This window comes from Staurois parvus, unplaced genomic scaffold (assembly GCF_062004578.1).
Source record: "Staurois parvus isolate SC_StPar_1 unplaced genomic scaffold, SC_StPar_1.0 ptg000048l, whole genome shotgun sequence".
Lineage (NCBI taxonomy): Eukaryota > Metazoa > Chordata > Amphibia > Anura > Ranidae > Staurois > Staurois parvus.
The window spans coordinates 3,510,830-3,528,897 of NW_028317844.1; the positions used below are offsets into that span (position 1 = coordinate 3,510,830).

An 18,068-nucleotide genomic window follows, 5' to 3' on the forward strand; every position below is an offset into this window, starting at 1 on the left:
TTTCCAGCTGCTGTTTTTGGTGTTTGACTTTTTTTTCTACAGCCAATAAACTCCCCAGCATGTTATCCTATGTGTCCATGCACACACTGGCTGTAATCAACCTTTCTTTGGCTGGAAAAAAAGACAAAACTAGTGGATTTCTAGAGGAGTTTTTTAGCTGTAAAAATGCTGTAACGCTCAAAAACATGGTAAAATGCAGCAAAACTACATTTTTGGACTTTTTTTGACCAATAAAACTTTTTTATTTGGTCAAAAAAATGCAAACGCGGAAAAACACGGGAAGATGCCGCTAATCACTGCAAAACGCTGTTAAACACTAATGCAAAAATGCTAAAAAAAGCTGAAAAACTCACGTTTTTAATGTGACTTTACACAGCTAATGTTACCAGCGTTATCAAAATGTCAAGTGTGCATGAGGACTAATACACTTCTAAAAACTCTAAAAAAACTCTCAAATATAAATGCCAGTAAATCGCTACGCTCAGGTGTGAATGCAGCCTAAGAATTAAAGTGGAATTACAAACCAAAAACACTATTTAATTCATTTTTAATATTCAAAGCAAACTCACCCACCCATGTCTCCATGATTTATTTTGCTGAGAAATCACTTAGAAAAACACCCCCCTAGCATTTCTGGCCATGGCCATCTTGAGCAAGGGCAAATGATTCATATAGCATTTACTTTCTCGAATCCATGTGCCCTTAGCTCAGGCATGTAGGCTGGAGGTTGTGCTTAGCTGGGAAAATTCCTCCTCACCTGAAGACTCCTGGGATGTACGACATCAGTTTCCTAGGCCAGAAGCCAGTAAGTAACTAAACAAATCTAAAAAACTGTTTAAATCAAGTAAATCAATATATGTTCCTATCTATTTACTAATGCAGGCAGCATGAGGATTCATAATAGTCAGTGTTGATTGAGAGAGTGAAGTTCCTCTTTAATGGCACCTCCAGGTGTCTGCATCCTTGCTGAAATCAGTTCAACTAGGATTCAGTGTTTTTTACTATCACTACCTTGCATTGTTCTATGGTAGAATAATTCTCATGTTCATAAGTGTCATTCCTGCCTTTTCCTTCTGAAACTGCTGGTTGCCTGGCTGTCATGCACGTCACCTGTGAAAAGCAGATACATACCTCTGACATTTTCTGACTTTCCTGATCTGCATAATTGTTCCAAGTCTGAGGTTGCCTTGATACAATTAAACTGAAAAACATAGGGGGTTATTTACTAAAGGTGGAGCGTGTAAAATCTGGTGCAACTCTGCATAAAAACCAATCAGCTTCCAGGTTTTCTTATCAAAGCTTAATTGAGCAAACTGAGGTTAGAAGCTGATTGACTGCCATGGACAGCTACACCAGATTCTGAGTTCTCCAGTTTTAGTAAATCTCCCCACAGAGTATTTTATCATCTCCTCGCCCTTTAACCACTTGCCCTTCAAAATGGCCTTTGACCAGGCCATTTTTTGCGATACGGCTGACAATTTAACTGACAATTGCGCGGTCATGTAACGCTGTAAATAAACAAAATGTATGTCATTTGTTTCCCACAAATAGAGCTTTCTTTTGGTGGTATTTGATCATCTCTGCCTTTTTCATTTTTTGCGCTATAAACAACAAAAACATTTTTTTTTAAATATATTTTTGACTTTTTGCTATAAAACATATCCAATAAAAAGTAAAAAAAAATTAAATGTTTCAATAAATATAGGCCAAAATGTACTTTGCTACATGTCTTTGCTAAAAAAAAATCCCAATACGTGTAAATTAATTGGTTTACATGAAAGTTATAGCATCTACAAATGGCAGTATACGTACTGAGATTTTATTTATTTATTTATTTTATACTAGTAATGACGGCAATCAGCGACTTATAGCGGGACTGCGACGGGCATTCTGACACTGGGTGGGAACTAACAGCCACTGACATCTTCAGCGACACTAATACAGTGATCAGTGCTAATAAAAAGCACCGACACTGTATTAATGACACTGGGCATGAAGGGGTTAACATCTGGGGTGATCAAAGGGTTAACTGTGTGCTGTGCTGTGCTGTGCTGTGCTTACACTGTGTGCTGTTTTACTTGGGAGACATGCTGCACAGCAGAGAGAGAGAAAGCTGCATGTCCATGCTGACAGGAGAGAGATCTGTGTTGTTTACACCAACACTAACATTCTAGGTGCATTTGTTTAAAATGCAGTATATATTCATTTCATTTTAGGATTCCATAATGGCTACCCAAGATATTGGCTACCCTCTTGCTGATACGTTTGATGAGGATGAAGCTGAGAAGAACTTTCTCCTGTCAAAGCCCACTTGTTTCCTTATTGTTGGAAAACCAGTAAGTAATGTCTCCATGGCTAATTATAATACATTATAGATATTTTATGTTTATCTTTCTTTCAGAATTTCAGAAGTTATTTCTTTACAATGCTTAGACACTATGGTCCATCACCTTAGTTCTGGAAGCCTTGAATATTATTATTATTATTATACAGGATTTCTATAGCACCAACAGTTTGCTCAGCGCTTTACAATATAACGGGAGACAATACAGCAACAATACAGTTCAATACAAGAGGGTTAGGAGGGCCCTGCTCCTTGGAGCTTACAATCTAAGAGCATCATGACTTGCCTTTCACATTTCTATGGCAGTATGAAAGATAGAAAAGTAAAATCTAATTGGTTGCTTTGGGCAATACCAGTGGGTTCTCTTTAAGACACTTGTAGTCTCTGAGTTTTGGTTGTCCATAGAAACCATTCAGACTCTTCCTTGTTTCCAGTATAGTGTTGGTTGCTAAATGCAAGTTCTTGAAGTCTTGGAATATGACCCAGACCCTACAGCAGAACCTCATATGTTACCAATCTAATTTGATTTATAATACATGTGAAGGGAATCTTCTTTATCAGAATTTCCTTTAAATGACTATTCTGTAGTGATTTAGAATTTGGTTATGGAAGTCTTGAACTTGACTTAGGCACTTCTGAAGTACCTCAAATTATGCTAATTCTACTTTGATCATTTATAAAGGAAATATTGAGAAAATCTGACGCTATTTGTTAATGATTGACTTAAATAAAGCAGAACTTAACTGTATCTGAGCACCACGAACTGAAAACGGAATTTCATTCATTTTTAATATTCAAGGCAAACTCAATCACAAATCCATGTCTCCCTGCTTTATTTTGCTGAGAATACCTATTGAAAAACACCCCCCTAGTTATGGCCATCTTGAGTAAGGGCAGATCATTCATGTAGCATTTACTTGCTGGAATCCATCTGCCTTTAGCTCCGACACGTATGCAGAAGGGTGTGTTTAGCTGAGAAAACCCCTCCTCTCCTTCAGATGAGTTTGACATCCATGCTTCTTGGGGTCATCCACCTATCTGTTCTATGCTATGTTTCTAGGGTGTGCTCATTTGCTCTCGATTTACTATGTGCAGGGCTGGGACAAGGGGGGCATGGGGCTGGAAGGGCCTGGGCACTGGCAATATGTGATGTTGGAGGCGGAGGACGCCACAAGAAGAGTTCCTGATGCAACTTCACTACTCTTGCCAGAAGAGGATTAGTGCTAGATGGGGGGATTTGTGTGCTGGAAGAGGGGGGATTTGCGTGGTCACACAAGTAAGATTTGTTCTAGGAGGGGGGATTTGTGCTCTGGGAGAGAGAATTTGGGGGGTGATGGGATAAGAGTTCTTCTAGGAGAGGAAATTTGGGGGGGATGTGCTAGGAGGGGTTATTTGGGGGGATTTATGCTGGAAGAGGGGAAGGGGAGATTTGTGCTGGGAGGGATTGTGGGGAGGGGATTTGTCCTGGGAGAAAGCATTTAGGGGGATGACAAGGGTGAGATTTGTTATAGGAGGGGAAATTTTGGGTATATTTGTTGCAGGAGGGGAAGTATGGGGGGGGGTGGTAGAAGGGATGATTGGGGGGGATTTGTGCTGGTAGAGGGAATTTGAGGGGTGATGGGAGTAAAATATCTTCTGGGAGGGAATTTTGGAGGGGATGTGCTAGGAGGGATTTGGGAGGATTTATGCTGGAAGAGATGAAGGGGAGATTCGTGCTGGGAGGGGCTGCAGGGTGGGGATGGGGAAAATTATCTTTACTGGGGGGGAGGGGGGATTGTGGGGGATTCGTGCTGGGGGGGGGTCTGTGCTGTGGGAGAAATTTGGTGGCAGCAGGGAGTAAGATTTGTTCTAGGATGTGAAATTTGGTGGGGCATGTACTAGGAGGGATTTGTACAGGGGGATGGGGGAAAGAGGATTTCAGCTATATGGAGGGATTTCGGGGGGTTGCACTAGAAGGGATGATTTGGGAGAGGAGAGAGGATTTGTGCTAGGATAGGAAAATGTTTGTGTGGGGAATTTGTGCTAATAGGGATGATTGGGGGGGTATTTGTGCTAGGAGGGGGTATTTGAGTGAAAGAGTATAGGAGCTGGGAAGGGGGCTAGGGGGCAAAGATTTGTGCTGGGAGGGGGGATTAAAGTAGTTGGGATTTGTACTAGGAGGAGGGGGGATTTTTGTTTGGGGAACATTTTGGCCTGCAAAGGGAATTTATGCTTAGGGGTAAGCGTGCAGATAAGTGTTTGAGTTTTGTTTGGGGTGGGGCGGGGTTTGCTGACACATATTGCGAATACATCTTGAGGGGGGAGCGCAGTTTGGCATCCTCACCCTGGGCACTGGATGACCCTGTCTTGGTACTGGCTATGTGTAGTTATTTTCTGTTATTATAGCTATGGTGCCTGTCCCCCTTTCCTCTCATGGGTTCCCCCATACTGTTTTTTATGTACCTTTTTCTCTGTATATCCATGTATGTTTCTGTACATGCTATTTACATTTTTTCAGTAAAACATTTATGGAATAAAAAAAGGTAAAACAAGTAAATATAATAGACATTCCTATCTATTTACTAATGCTAGCAGCATAATGATTCAAATAATTAATGTTGCTTGACAAAGTTTAGTTCTGCCTTAACTGACTTAATTTAGGAGTATCTTCAAGAAACAATGAGAGCTTAGTAATTTATTAGCACAGGCAAGGGATTTTCTCTAATGTTAGATACTTTATACTTGGATTTTACCTTTCCAGACAAAGTGTACAGCATAATATTGTAGGTTCTGACATTTTTATTTCAACCTTCACACCAATTGATAGGTAGGTAGAGATAGGGAAAACTGTTCAAATGTCTGTGAAGGTTCTCAATTATCTAGGTTAAGGTGTAGCTAGCAGTAGTTAACTAGGCTTGTTCTGTAATGTTGAAGACATTTCCGAGCTTATTTAAGCCACTTCTTCAGTTCCCAAGAGTGTCATTATGTGGATAAACTGCAAAATGCCTCCAACATTACAGAGCAAGTCTAGTTCAATGTTTCTGCTACTAGGTATTTTTAACAAAATGTGTTTTTTAATGTTTAAGCAATCCTGGAATGTCTTGCATTGTGTGTGAAAATGCCATCCCTTAGACTGGAGTGAGACATAACAGTAATTCAATCTTTTGAAGGGCACTGGAAAGGCTACGTTAGGAAAGAAGATTTCACAGTCATGGAACTGCATTTACATTGAAGGTAATATTGATGATACTAATAAAAATGTCTATAAGCATACATTGGAGCTAGATAGAAGTCTTGACTTACGGTGAGAAAGCTTCAGCGTGGTGACAGGCCACACCTTTGTTTCAATATCTTTTTCTTTCATAAACCTTTCATGACCTCCACCCAAAAAGGGAAGTTCCGCTTTAAGGCTTCGTCCCTTGCTCCATGTTAAGGATTGGCACCTTTGGGCAGCGGGTACCCGATTATGACAGGTACCCATTTCCGCTGCAATCGCCTAGGTGATCGGAAGTAGCAATTGCCACCACCCCCCCCCTTGTCTTCTGGGAAATGTGACAGGTCCAAGAAGACTGCAGGACCATTCAGAAAGCGCAGAGCTACACGCGCATGCGCAGTGGGCTCCTGGCTGTAAAGCCGCAAGTTGTCACAACTAGGTGCCCACACTGATTATTGCAGACCCCGGGGAGAGAGGACAGCTGGTGAAATCAGCTGCAGTGAGGATGCCGTGGGATCAAGGGTCAGGCGAGTGTCTGATTTTTAAAAGTCAGCAGCTACAATTAAACTGCTGACTTTTATTTTTTTTAATATTGGGACTGGAGCTCCGCTTTAGTATGTTTCATTATCTTAAAGTAAACCTCTGAGAAAACACATATAAAAGCTGATGGTTGTCTTGGCTGTGATCTTGACCTGGCTTTATTACACAGTGGAGTTTGTTTACTAAAACTGGAAAGGGCAAAATCTGGTGCAACTCTGCATAGAAAGCTCAGCTTCCTGGTTTTGGGCTCCATGCACACTAGTGGGTTTTTTTCAAGCTAAAAAAATGCTGGTAATAATGCTGGCATTAGCATTTTTCAGAAGCATTTTAGTAGTATTCAAAAGTGTTTAGGAGTGTTAGCATTTTATTAGCATTTTTACAGTACCTGTTTTGGGAAAAAAAGCTAGTAAAAAGCTGTTAGTAGCATGTTAGCAGCGTTTAGGAGTGTTTAGCATTTTTTTCTGTTGTAAAAATGCTCCAAGAAACTCTACAAGTAACAATTTATTTTCTGTTCCCAGACGCTAAAGCTCAAAAAATGCTAATAGCCTACAGTAGTATTTGTGGACACATAGGATGACACTATTTAGCTTCCAGGAGCAGAAAGAAAAATTCTAATAACAGCTTCTAGGAGTCCTGGTTACAGCAGTTTGCTGCCTTTATGAAAATGTCTCAGAAAGTTTCTCCATAGCAGCCAAACTGATTCTTACTTTTGTTCTCCCATTTCAGTGGGAGAATCTGGTTGCTATGGAGTAACACATTGTATGTAGGACATTTATTCCCTAACACTCTCATAAATAAGTCCCCCTGATCCCTAAAACAATGTCAGATGGGTCCTTATAGCTCTATAAAACTTTTTTTATTGAAAAGAACATAACATTTTTAACACGTCTTTGTTATGCAAAGCAAGGCTGCTTAACACATCTCTGGGAACTCATTAATCCCAGCACAGCATTACTATGAAAGATGTTTTTTATTAAATAGTCCCGTAAATGTATTTTGTAATTATCTCCAGTTAATTAATGGATTTTGTAATTATCTCCTGTTAATTAATGTATTTTTTAATTGTCTTCTGTTAATTTTAATATATACTGTTAAAGAAAATCTTTGTAAAATGCACATTTATTACACATACTAAAAGTGTTTATTAATTGTTTTCCAGCCCAAGAATTGATTAATGAACACATAAAGAGAGGAACCGAGCAAGGAAATATGGTTGGTACATTCTGTCTAAACAGCAAATACAAATTCAGTAGAACAAGTAAAATGCGCTAGAATGATCCTAAAGATATAACCTATGTAAAGGTTCCCATAAACATAAAGGTAAAGAAGATTAGTCTTCTGATCTTATGTTGGTTGGAGTTGGTCAATGACCTAGTGTCAATAGAAAAATATATAAAACAAAGTAAATCAACACTCGAAGAAAAAAAGTACCAATTGTAAGTGGAAACTGCTAACACGATAAAAAGTTATCTAAAATTACAAAATGTGCTCTAAAGTGCTGCGCTACTCCTTAAAATAAACCTCAATATACTACAATGACAGGCAAAAATTACCATTAAAAAATAAGTTAGTTAATTGCACTTCTGTCTTGTGTTTCATAGCAGATATTCGTATTTGCACTGGTATTGGTATGCACACTGATATATGTGTGTTTATATATTTTATGTATAACTATTATTGTGGTATATTGAGGTTTACTTTAAAGAGTATCGCAGCATTTTGGAGCACATATAGAAAATTTTGGCCAAATTTAACAGCATCATCATCTGTTGACTAGACAATGACTGATTTGCATACCTAAATTATTTTTTAAGGACGTAAACAGCTTTTTGGTATGTTGTTTAAACAAAAAAAATGTTATATAGGATTACAAATTAAAAACCTTAAAAAAAAACTACTGTATATGTTTTAATAAATTTATTGTTGTTATTTGACTTTTAGTACTGCATATATAATGCATATTATCTAGTCCAGCGTCTATAGTAAAACATTTAACAGCCCTGAATGAGCTCTCACTGGTTTCTCCTGCTGGAGGTCAGCAGAAGGAACCAGCGGTGAGAGCGGCGGAGGGACTCGGATGACTAAAACATCCAGAAGTCTAGGTTTCCCAGTTGACTCTCTTTTTACAGGTATGTGCTTAAGCTTTTTTTTTTTTTTTTTTTTTTTATTATGTGACAGGTTATCAACCTCATTATTTTTTGGATGAAGGCTTTCATTGGTTGATTCAACAGCTGCATGCTAATTCCAGGCCAGTAACTGTTTAGCACACAGATGTTAAGAAACTACAAATCCCATCATGCCTCGGCCTTTGGGAGTCATGCTTTGAACTGTCAGTCCTGCAATGCCTCATGGGATTTGTAGTTCTGCAGCAGCTAGAGGGCCGCAGTTTGACACCCCTGGTTAGCATCATCACAAGTGAAGTGATTGCCTAAGAAATAATATGCAATAATATGAAAATTAAAAGTCAGATAATTGCAGCTTCCAGCAAACATATATTTACCCTATTGACAGAATCCCATTTTAAAATGAATAAAGGTGGAAATAGGGTGACAGTGTTATTTTTATTGTCCTAGGCTCTGCACTTTAAACAATCTGTCCACCAAATTAATATTCCTTTTAACAGATATATGAAGATTGATTTACTTTATTTCTTATATCTCTTTCTTGAGGACACCAGTGGAATCCTTCCCTCCTAAAGTAATTTAACAGATATTGAAAAACAAAAACAGTAGGACAGTTGACACCCATTGGTCACTAAAATAGATCCTTACATAGATATATATTGGTCACTACAAATAATTGTACCATATATTGGTCACTACAAATACATAGAGCCTGAAACCGACAGAAACTTTTGGCTCCAATATATAAAGTTGGGTGGTTCAACTTGTCTGAATAAACCCCAAACTGAATTGTTTTTTTTGTGTCTTATCTAGACAGATTGTACAAGTGAACATTCCAGTTTATACCATATGGTTTTAAACAATACAGGTGTGCCAAAATGGCCACATACCTATGGAAATTGCAGATATTAGAGAAGTAAAACCAAATGCCTTCATGGAAGTGAAGAGTTTGTTTGAACTTAGAAAAGCTTGCCCAAATCACAGACAAGATTAGGAAGATCAGCTAAAAACATTTGGTTCAAATAATTATTTTAGGGACTCCAGTAAAGAGATTTCAAAGTTCCTGGTGTCCATGACAAGGTGATCCTACTCTCATTATTGGACTAAGATTTTACATCAAAGAGAATGGATCTGGCAGAGTGATACTTTTTCCACTGTATAAAAAATGAAAGTCCATGGAATGGTGTGGTAGAGCCCAGAACAGTAGCCAGGCAGATATTAGAGATACAAAGCTAAGAAAATTCTGACCACTAGCATCCACCAGTTACTGAAGTATCTGTTTAGTGTGGATCAATTAATGAAAGGTAGGTATAGGCCAAATGTAAGCAAAGGAATAGTTTGTAAAATCTGTTTGCACAAATGCAGTTAATATTGATATAAGCCTCTAAAGATTAATACATAGACTGCTTAACACCAGGAGCTGTTACACTAAAATCATTCTCATGTTAAAATGCAGATTCTAGAACTCCTGTACAAAGGTCAAAGTGTTCAGGATGAACTAATAGTACAGATGATTGTGGACAAGATTAATTCTGAAGACGTTGCCCATTATGGTATGTATTAGCTTTCTGTTCAGGGTGTTTATACATGGCTGCTTTCCCTACACCTGTCATGCATTAAATACACCAGAAGTGTGCAATTCATTTTCGGGGTTCCCATCCACAGTCATTCATAAACTTGTAGTTGAGAACCTAGAAATTGGAAATATTTCTTATGGCACTAAATGTACAGCTCATGTGATTTGTTCATGTTTCAGCAAGTATAGACTAAATAGTAGATGAACAAGGTGTGAATCAGAACTCAAAATATATATAATAGTAATCCAGAAATATAGTGTAAAAGCTTAACAAAATAGTTAGGGAGTCTGAGAAAATTTTACATTTACATTTAGAGCAACAACATAAAATTGGCAGAGCACTTCAGACCTAGAGTAAACATGCTACAAGTCATGAAAAGCTGAGTTTAAAAAACAATTATGTAAAGCAATAAGGCTTTTCACTTTTCTTTTTTATTAACAGTTAGTGTGGAACTTCAGACAAAGCTTTGGATAGTGTGGAGAAGGACTACAACCTCTCCCAGGTTTTTATTGCTGTCCTCATAGAGGAAATTTGCCTTACCTTCTTGTTTCAGTGATAAGGCTGCCACTGGGATAGGAAGGGAGGGAAAGTTTCTCTAGTGAACAGAGGCGCTAAGTAAAACATGACAAGGTATCTTTCGCTTTCCACCACGAAAAAAAGTTTCATTTTGAGTTATAGTATAAGGATTTTATCCACTTATGGGTTTTGCCTCCCAATAGAAGCTTAAAGTGTATATAAACCCTAACAATGAACTTCTTTTATTTGCTCTCTTTTGGTCTTTTAAGTAGATCAATGAAAGTATTTTGTTATATCTGTTTGATAAGTGTAAAAAGATACCGTTGATCCTGTCATAAAACCTTCTGTCTCTTTGCCTCTACTGACTGTTATTGGTAAACATTGTTCTCAATTCTCTGTGTGGACTAGAAAACAATCTCCCCATGTTATGCAGAAGAGGAGAGGGAGAAGTGTTCTGTAGTCCTAACACACTCCCTTCCTATGGTGACAATGCTGCTCATCCATGTACAGTGCTTTGAAAAAAATATTTATACCCCTTGCAATTTTCCACATTTTGTCATGATACAACCAAAAATTTAAATGTATTTTATTGAGATTTTATGTGATAGACCAACACAAAGTGGTGCATAATTGTGAAGTGGAAGGAAAATGATAAATGGTTTTCAAAATTGTTTACAAATAAATATCTGAAAAGTGTGGCATGCATTTGTATTCAGCCCCCCTGAGTCAATACTTTGTAGAACCACCTTTCGCTGCATTTACAGCTCCAAGTCTTTCTGGGTATGTCTCTACCAGCTTTGTACATCTAGAGAGTGATATTTTTGCCCATAATAGCTTTTGCAAAATAGCTCAAGCTCTGGCAGATTAGATGGCGAGTGTTTGTGAACGGCAATTTTCAAGTCTTGCCACAGATTCTCAATTGGATTTAGATCTGGACTTTGACTGGGACATGAATATACTTTGATCTAATTCTAAATCATTTTGTTGTAGCTCTGGCTGTATGTTTAGGTAGGTTGTCCTGCTGGAAGGTGAACCTTCACCCCAGTTGCAAGTCTTTTGCAGTTTTTCTTCTAAGATTGTCCTGTATTTGGCTCCATCCACCTTCCCATCAACTCTGAGCAGCTTCCCTGTCCCTGCTGAAGAAAACATCTCCACAACATGATGCTGCCACCACCATGTTTCAAGGTGTGGATGGTGTGGATGGTGTGTTCAGGGTGATGTGCAGTGTTAGTTTTCCACCATACATAGCATTTTGTTTCTAGGCCAAAAAGTTCAATTTTGGTCTCATCTGACCAGAGCACCTTCTTCCACGTTTGCTGTGTCCCCCACATGGCTTCTCGCAAACTGCAAATGGGACTTCTTTCGGCTTTCTTTCAACAATGGTTTTCTTCTTTCCACTCTTCGATAAAGGCCAGATTTGTGGAGTGAACTACTAATAGTTGTCCCGTGGACAGATTCTCCCACCTGAGCTGTGGATCTCTGCCTCTTGGCTTCTTCTCTCATTAATGCTGTCCTTGCCCATCTTGTCAGTTTAGGTGGATGGCCATGTCTTGGTAGGTTTGCAGTTGTACCATACTCTTTCCATTTTCGGATGATGGATTGAACAGTGCTCCGTGAGATGTTTTTAGGTAGTGGCGGCGGGCATCACGATTGACGTTGGATCTATTTCAGGGGACGTTCTTTTATCTTCCTCCTTTTACTAAAGGACATGTCAAAAACACGTCTCCTGTATTTTTTCACACTACACTTTTTTTTGTGAATGGGTAGCGGTACCATGTACCCCATACTCATTCACATAGGGGGGGCGGGATCTGGGGGGGCTTCCAGATTCCGATAAGACCCCCACCCGCAGACCCCCACAACTACCGCCCAGAGTTGTGGGGAAGAGGCCCTTGTCCACATCAACATGGGGACAAGGAGCTTTTGGGGGGCGCTCGCTCATCCCCCCCACCTTTCCTGACCTGACAGGCTGCATGCTCGGATAAGGGTCTGGTATGGATTTTGGGGGGGGGGGCCCACACCATTTTTTTTTATTTTGGCGTGGGGGTTCCCCTCAAATATTATACCAGACTGGAAGGGCTTCGCATGGATGGAGGGAGGGACCCCACACCATTTTTTTATAATTTTTTTTTTTTATTGCCTGCAATTCTTTCTTTTACATTCAGCTGTCAGTGGGGAACCCCGCTGACAGCTGAAACATTAACGCATGTTTTTCACTACTAAATTACCACATGACTTGATAAAATAACTCATGCAGTATTTTAGTAGTGTTTTTAGTGAATTAAAATGTTTTCTTAAAAAAATGCTATATCGCATACTCAGATGCGGTAAGATACCGCTTACAGATGTCTATGCAAATCACACCAAAAGTAGTGCATGTACTACTTTAGAAATTGGTGCGGAACCGGATATGGGCAATGGGGTGCGACTTGGCATATGATTTGCAAGTCGCATGGCATGCAAATCGCATGCCAAATCACACCCAACGTGACCGGGGTGTAATGTTTTCTAACAAACCTCTGAGGCCTTCACAGAACAGAAATTTCTACTGAGATTAAATTACACACAAGTGGACTCTAATTACTAATTAGGTGACTTCTGAAGGCAACTTGTTCCACTAGATTTTAGTTAGAGGTATCAAAGTAAAGGGGGCTGAACACAAATGTATGCCACACTTTTCAGATATTTATTTGTAAAAAATTTTGAAAATCACTCATCATTTTCCTTCCACTTCACAATTATGTGCCACTTTGTGTTGGCATAAGTATGAATACTATTTCAAGGCACTGTATACAGTGCAATGCGTGAACATTGTCACCTAGGACAGGAAGTGTGTTACTGGCAGGATCACTAGATGAAAAAAACAAAGCTTAAAAAATACAGCTAATGCAGCTATCTTGGATCTGGAAAAGCTGTAGTATACTATTTTTCTTTTAACCACTTGCCTACCAGGCACTTATACCCCCTTCCTTACCAGGCCAATTTTCAGCTTTCAGCGCTGCCGCACTTTGATTGACAATTGCGCGGTCATGCAACATTGTACCCATATGAAATTTTGATCATTTTTTTCTCACAAATAGAGCTTTCTTTTGGTGGTATTTAATCGCCACTGGGCGCTTTACTTTTTGCGCTATAAATTAAAAAAAGTGCAAAAAATTTAAAAAAAAAAAAAAGTTTATTTGTTTCTTTTATAAAATTTTTCAAACAGGTATTTTTTCTCCTTCACTGATTTGCGTTGATGAGGCGACACTGATGGGCACTGATAGGTGGCACTGATGGGCACTGATAGGCAGCACTAAAGGGCACTGATAGGCAGTACTAATGAGGTGGCACGGATAGGCGGCACTGATAGACAGCACTAATTAGGGGTCACGGATAGGCGGCACTGATATGCAGCACTGATAGGCGGCACTGATAGGTGACACTGATGATGGGTACTGATAGACGGCACTGACTGGCATCACTTCTGGGCACTGACTGGCGGCACTGACTGGCACAACCCCTGGGCACTGACTGGTGGCACTGACTGGCAGCACTGCTGGGCTGCACTGGTGGGTGGCACTGGTGGGCAGCACTGGTGGGTGGGCACAGGTGGGTGGCACTGGTGGGCACAGGTGGGTGGCACTGGTGGGTGGGCACAGGTGGGTGGCACTGCTGGGCACATGTAGGTGGCACAGGTAGGTGGCACTGCAGAGTGGCACAGGTGGGGGCACTGCTGGGCACAGGTGGGGGCACTGCTGGGCACAGGTGGGGGCACTGCTGGGAACGGGTGGGCGGGGCTAGTGGGCGCACTGCTGGGCGGAACTTGCGGGTGTCACTGCTGGGCACCGATCATCAGGGCACTGATCATCAGTGCCCTGATGATCGGTGCCGATCCCCGCTCTGACAACTGCCGGTTCTCGGCAGTACTTTCCTCACGATCTGACAGCGTGAGGAAAGTGCAGCCGAGAACCGGCACTTGCATTTCCCTGTGATCAGCGTGTCATTGGACACCGCTGATCACGTGGTAAAAGGCCGGTGGGATCGGCCTTTCACCACATCACGTGATCAGCTGTGTCCGTAGGACACAGCGATCACGGAGATCGCCGGGTGCGCGCCCCCTGGGGCGCGCAGGAGAGCGCGTTCTGGGAGGACGTCATATGACGTCCACTCAGAACTGGCCGGCCGCGGTGAAGCCGTCATTCGGCTATGCGTGGTCGGCAAGAAGTTAAAGACTAAGTTCTTTAAAAACTTTTAAAAAAGTTTAATGTTTGAAAAAAAAAAAAATAATAAATGCACATTTTTGCAGGTAAAAAGGGGTATTAATTAGTTTTGATTTTCTAAGGAGTCTGCAGAGCGTTGCATCTGCAATCAGCATATCATAGGTGCAATCTCACGCTCCTGCAGACTGAGAACATGTAAAATATTCCAAAGGTGAACTTATCTTTTAATTATAAAACACCCCAAGCAGCCAAGGTGTTATGCTAATAAGTACTCAGAATAATTCCCATGGATTTTTATCAACTGTGTTAACATCTTGTATTTCTCAAATTAATCATGCTTTTAATCGCAGATAGGGCTTTTGGTTGGAGTTATACTAGACTTTTTGTCTTTATAATTGAACGTATAAATACAGGGAAAAATGGTGTAAATTAAAATGTGAAGCATTTTCTTTTGTTTGTCTAAATATGGTTTTGCCATGCTTAGTTTCCTTAGATTTACCACTAACCCTAACCAAAACCTAATAGTTGTCCTAACATTGGCCTCCCTTAGCTTTAAAGTTAACTCTAATTGTAATGACAGCCAAAAACATACCTTGGCTTGTGAGCAACCTAAGAGGGAGCAATAAATCATTAACTGCCTTCATGCTGCTAGGAATCAGCTAGTTAGTTCCTTAACAACTTCCCTGCAGGGGCAGTAAGACTCCATAGTTCTCTAGCATCACATACATTGGATGAGAATATGAAATTATGGATTTGGAAGAAAAGCAAAGGTTTGTAAAGAAAAGATTATGGAAAATAGACACAGCTGAAACAAATGGCTGCATTATAACCAGGATAGGATTTTTAAAAAGTCATTGTTAATTGTGTTTTTAAGTAAAATATCACACTATGGCCACTAGGTGTAGCTGTCAATCATAGGAAAGAAACAGACACAATATGGGGATTATTTGCAATGTGTGTGCAAAAGCTGGGACTGTAGTACAGTAAAATAGTTTTAGACAGTAAATAGACCAGTTACAATCAGGTACATTCTAAGACTTCTAAGACTAACGTTCCAATGATATTTTTGCCCTGGACATTTTCTTTATGACTTCTGGCTTGAGTTTGAACAGCTTCCACTGTGGTTTGCTTTGGCCTCCTCTGTTCTCCTGATATGCATACAGAAGGAAAATAAAAAAGAAATTGATTAATATAGAAGAAAAAGACTGAAAAAAGACATGGAAATATAGAGGTCGATTTATTAAAGGCAAATAGGGTGTTTATTGGTGAAAATGGTGAATATTCACTTTGCAAAGATTACCCAATCACATACAAGGAAAATTAAAAAAATATATATTTTTGCTTGCACATGATTGAATGATGGAAATCAGCTGAGCTTCACCTCATTCGTTAAGCTAAGGGGAACATTTGTTTGTAAAATGAACAGTCTATTTGCCAATCAACCTCCTAAAATATAATATAGACATTACAAAGAGAAAATATTCTATTGGAATGATGCTCAAAAGCAGAGGGTGACAGGGTGGTTTCTGGGAGATGCTATTCTGCATGATAATATGCCTATCCTTGTTTTTTAGGTAACAGGAGGTTCATAGAGGCTTTTTGTTTATCCAAAGAGAAAGTAAACTCCTTTAATGCATGTTCACATTCCTTTGTAATATGTTTGGCATGTTTGCAGTGCCTTTGCTGTGTGTGTTTTTTTTCATTGAGTTATATTTAGATGCATTTGTGGTGCATTTGCGTGCATTCCAGTGTGTTTACATGCAAAAAAATACAGCATGCTGTACTTTTTTAAACACACTTAAAAGCTGCCTCTGCCTCCCACTGTCCAACCGCCTCTCTGCGTGTGCCCTTTGCTGTTCTTGCTCCTAATTTGTGGCTAGGATCCCCAGCATACTTCTACCTCTCACTCCAGACTCAGTGGATGTCTGCCCAGGGACCTGCCTCTACAGATCCTCCTGAACCCACTGTCCATCATCCAAACTCCCCAGCAGCCTGGACTAGCCAACCACCTCAGCATGAGTCCCTGCACCTTTTCGTCTCTCCCCTTGTTGTGCAATATTACCGTCCTGAGGATCATTCCCCCTTGCTGTATCTTCTTATTGCCCTATGGACTATTTTCCCTTTGCTGTGCCATTTTACTACCCTGATTCATTCCCCCATTGCTGTGGCTTTTTGTCACCTTATTGATTCTCTCCCCTTGCTGTGCTATATTACTGTCCTGAGGATCATTCTCCTGTTGCTGTGTCTTCTTGTCACCTTATTGACTGTTTCCCCTTGCTGTGCTATATTACTGTCCTGAGGATCATTCTCCCTTTGCTGTGTCTTCTTGTCACCTTATTGATTGTTTCCCCCTGCTGTGCTATATTACTGTCCTAAGGATCATTCTCCCTTTGCTGTGTCTTCTTGTCACCTTATTGATTGTTTCCCCTTGCTGTGCTATATTACTGTCCTGAGGATCATTCTCCCTTTGCTGTGTCTTTTTGTCACCTTATTGATTCTTTCCCCTTGCTGTGCTATATTACTGTCCTGAGGATCATTCTCCCTTTGCTGTGTCTTCTTGTCACCTTATTGACTGTTTCCCCTTGCTGTGCTATATTACTGTCCTGAGGATCATTTCCCCTTTGCTGTGCCTTCTTGTAACCGTATTGATTCTTTCCCCTTGCTGTGCTATATTACTGTCCTGAGGATCATTCTCCCTTTGCTGTGTCTTCTTGTCACCGTATTGATTCTTTCCCCTTGCTGTGCTATATTACTGTCCTGAGGATCATTCTCCCTTTGCTGTGTTTTCTTATCACCTTATTGACTGTTTCCCCTTGCTGTGCTATATTACTGTCCTGAGGATCATTCTCCCTTGAGGTGCCTTCTTGCTGCCCTATGGATTGTTTCCCCTTTGATGTGCCATTTTACCACCCTGAGGATCATTCCCCATGCTGTGCCTTCTTGTCGCCCTGTGAACTATTTCCCCTTACTGTGCCTTCTTGTCCATGTATGGACTATTTCCCATTTGCTGTGCCATTTCACCACCCTGAGGATCATTCCCCATGCTGTGCCTTCTTGTCGCCCTGTGAACTATTTCCCCTTACTGTGCCACATTACCTTCCTAAGGATCATCCTCCCTTACTGTGCACTTTTTTCACCCTGTGGACTGTTTCCCTTTTGCTGTGCCATGTTACTGTACCGAGGATCATTCCCCTTGCTGTGCCTTCTTGTTGCCCAGTGAACGATTTCCCCTTTGCCATGCCATATTACCATCCTGAGGTCCATTTTCTCTTGCTGTGCCTTCCTGTCGCCCTGTGGACTATTTCTCCTTTGCTGTGCCATATTAGCACCCTGACAATCATTCTCCTGTGCTGTGCCTTTTTGTTGCCCTGTGGACTGTGGCTCCTTCACTATACCATATTACCGCCCTGAGGATCATCTCCCCTTGCTGCGCCATATTGCCATTGTGTGGACTATTTATTCGTGCTGTAATACATTGTTGCACTGCAGACTATTTCTCTGTGTTGTGTCTTACTGCTGCCCCTCCTGTACACTCAAGTTCCCCAATAAATGCCCGCATGTCAAGTTCCATGT

General features: G+C 40.4%; 1 protein-coding gene across 1 annotated transcript in view; it reads left to right on the forward strand.

Moving 5' to 3' along the window:
- AK9 (adenylate kinase 9) overlaps nt 1-18,068 on the forward strand; it is a 125,328-nt gene that overhangs the window by 3,348 nt on the left and 103,912 nt on the right. Inside the window, exons 2-5 of the mRNA XM_089664724.1 lie at nt 2,217-2,336; nt 5,494-5,557; nt 7,237-7,289; nt 9,657-9,753. Coding sequence (XP_089520850.1) covers nt 2,226-2,336; nt 5,494-5,557; nt 7,237-7,289; nt 9,657-9,753 — 325 coding nt within the window. The 5' untranslated portion in view covers nt 2,217-2,225. The remainder of the gene's footprint in view (nt 1-2,216; nt 2,337-5,493; nt 5,558-7,236; nt 7,290-9,656; nt 9,754-18,068) is intronic.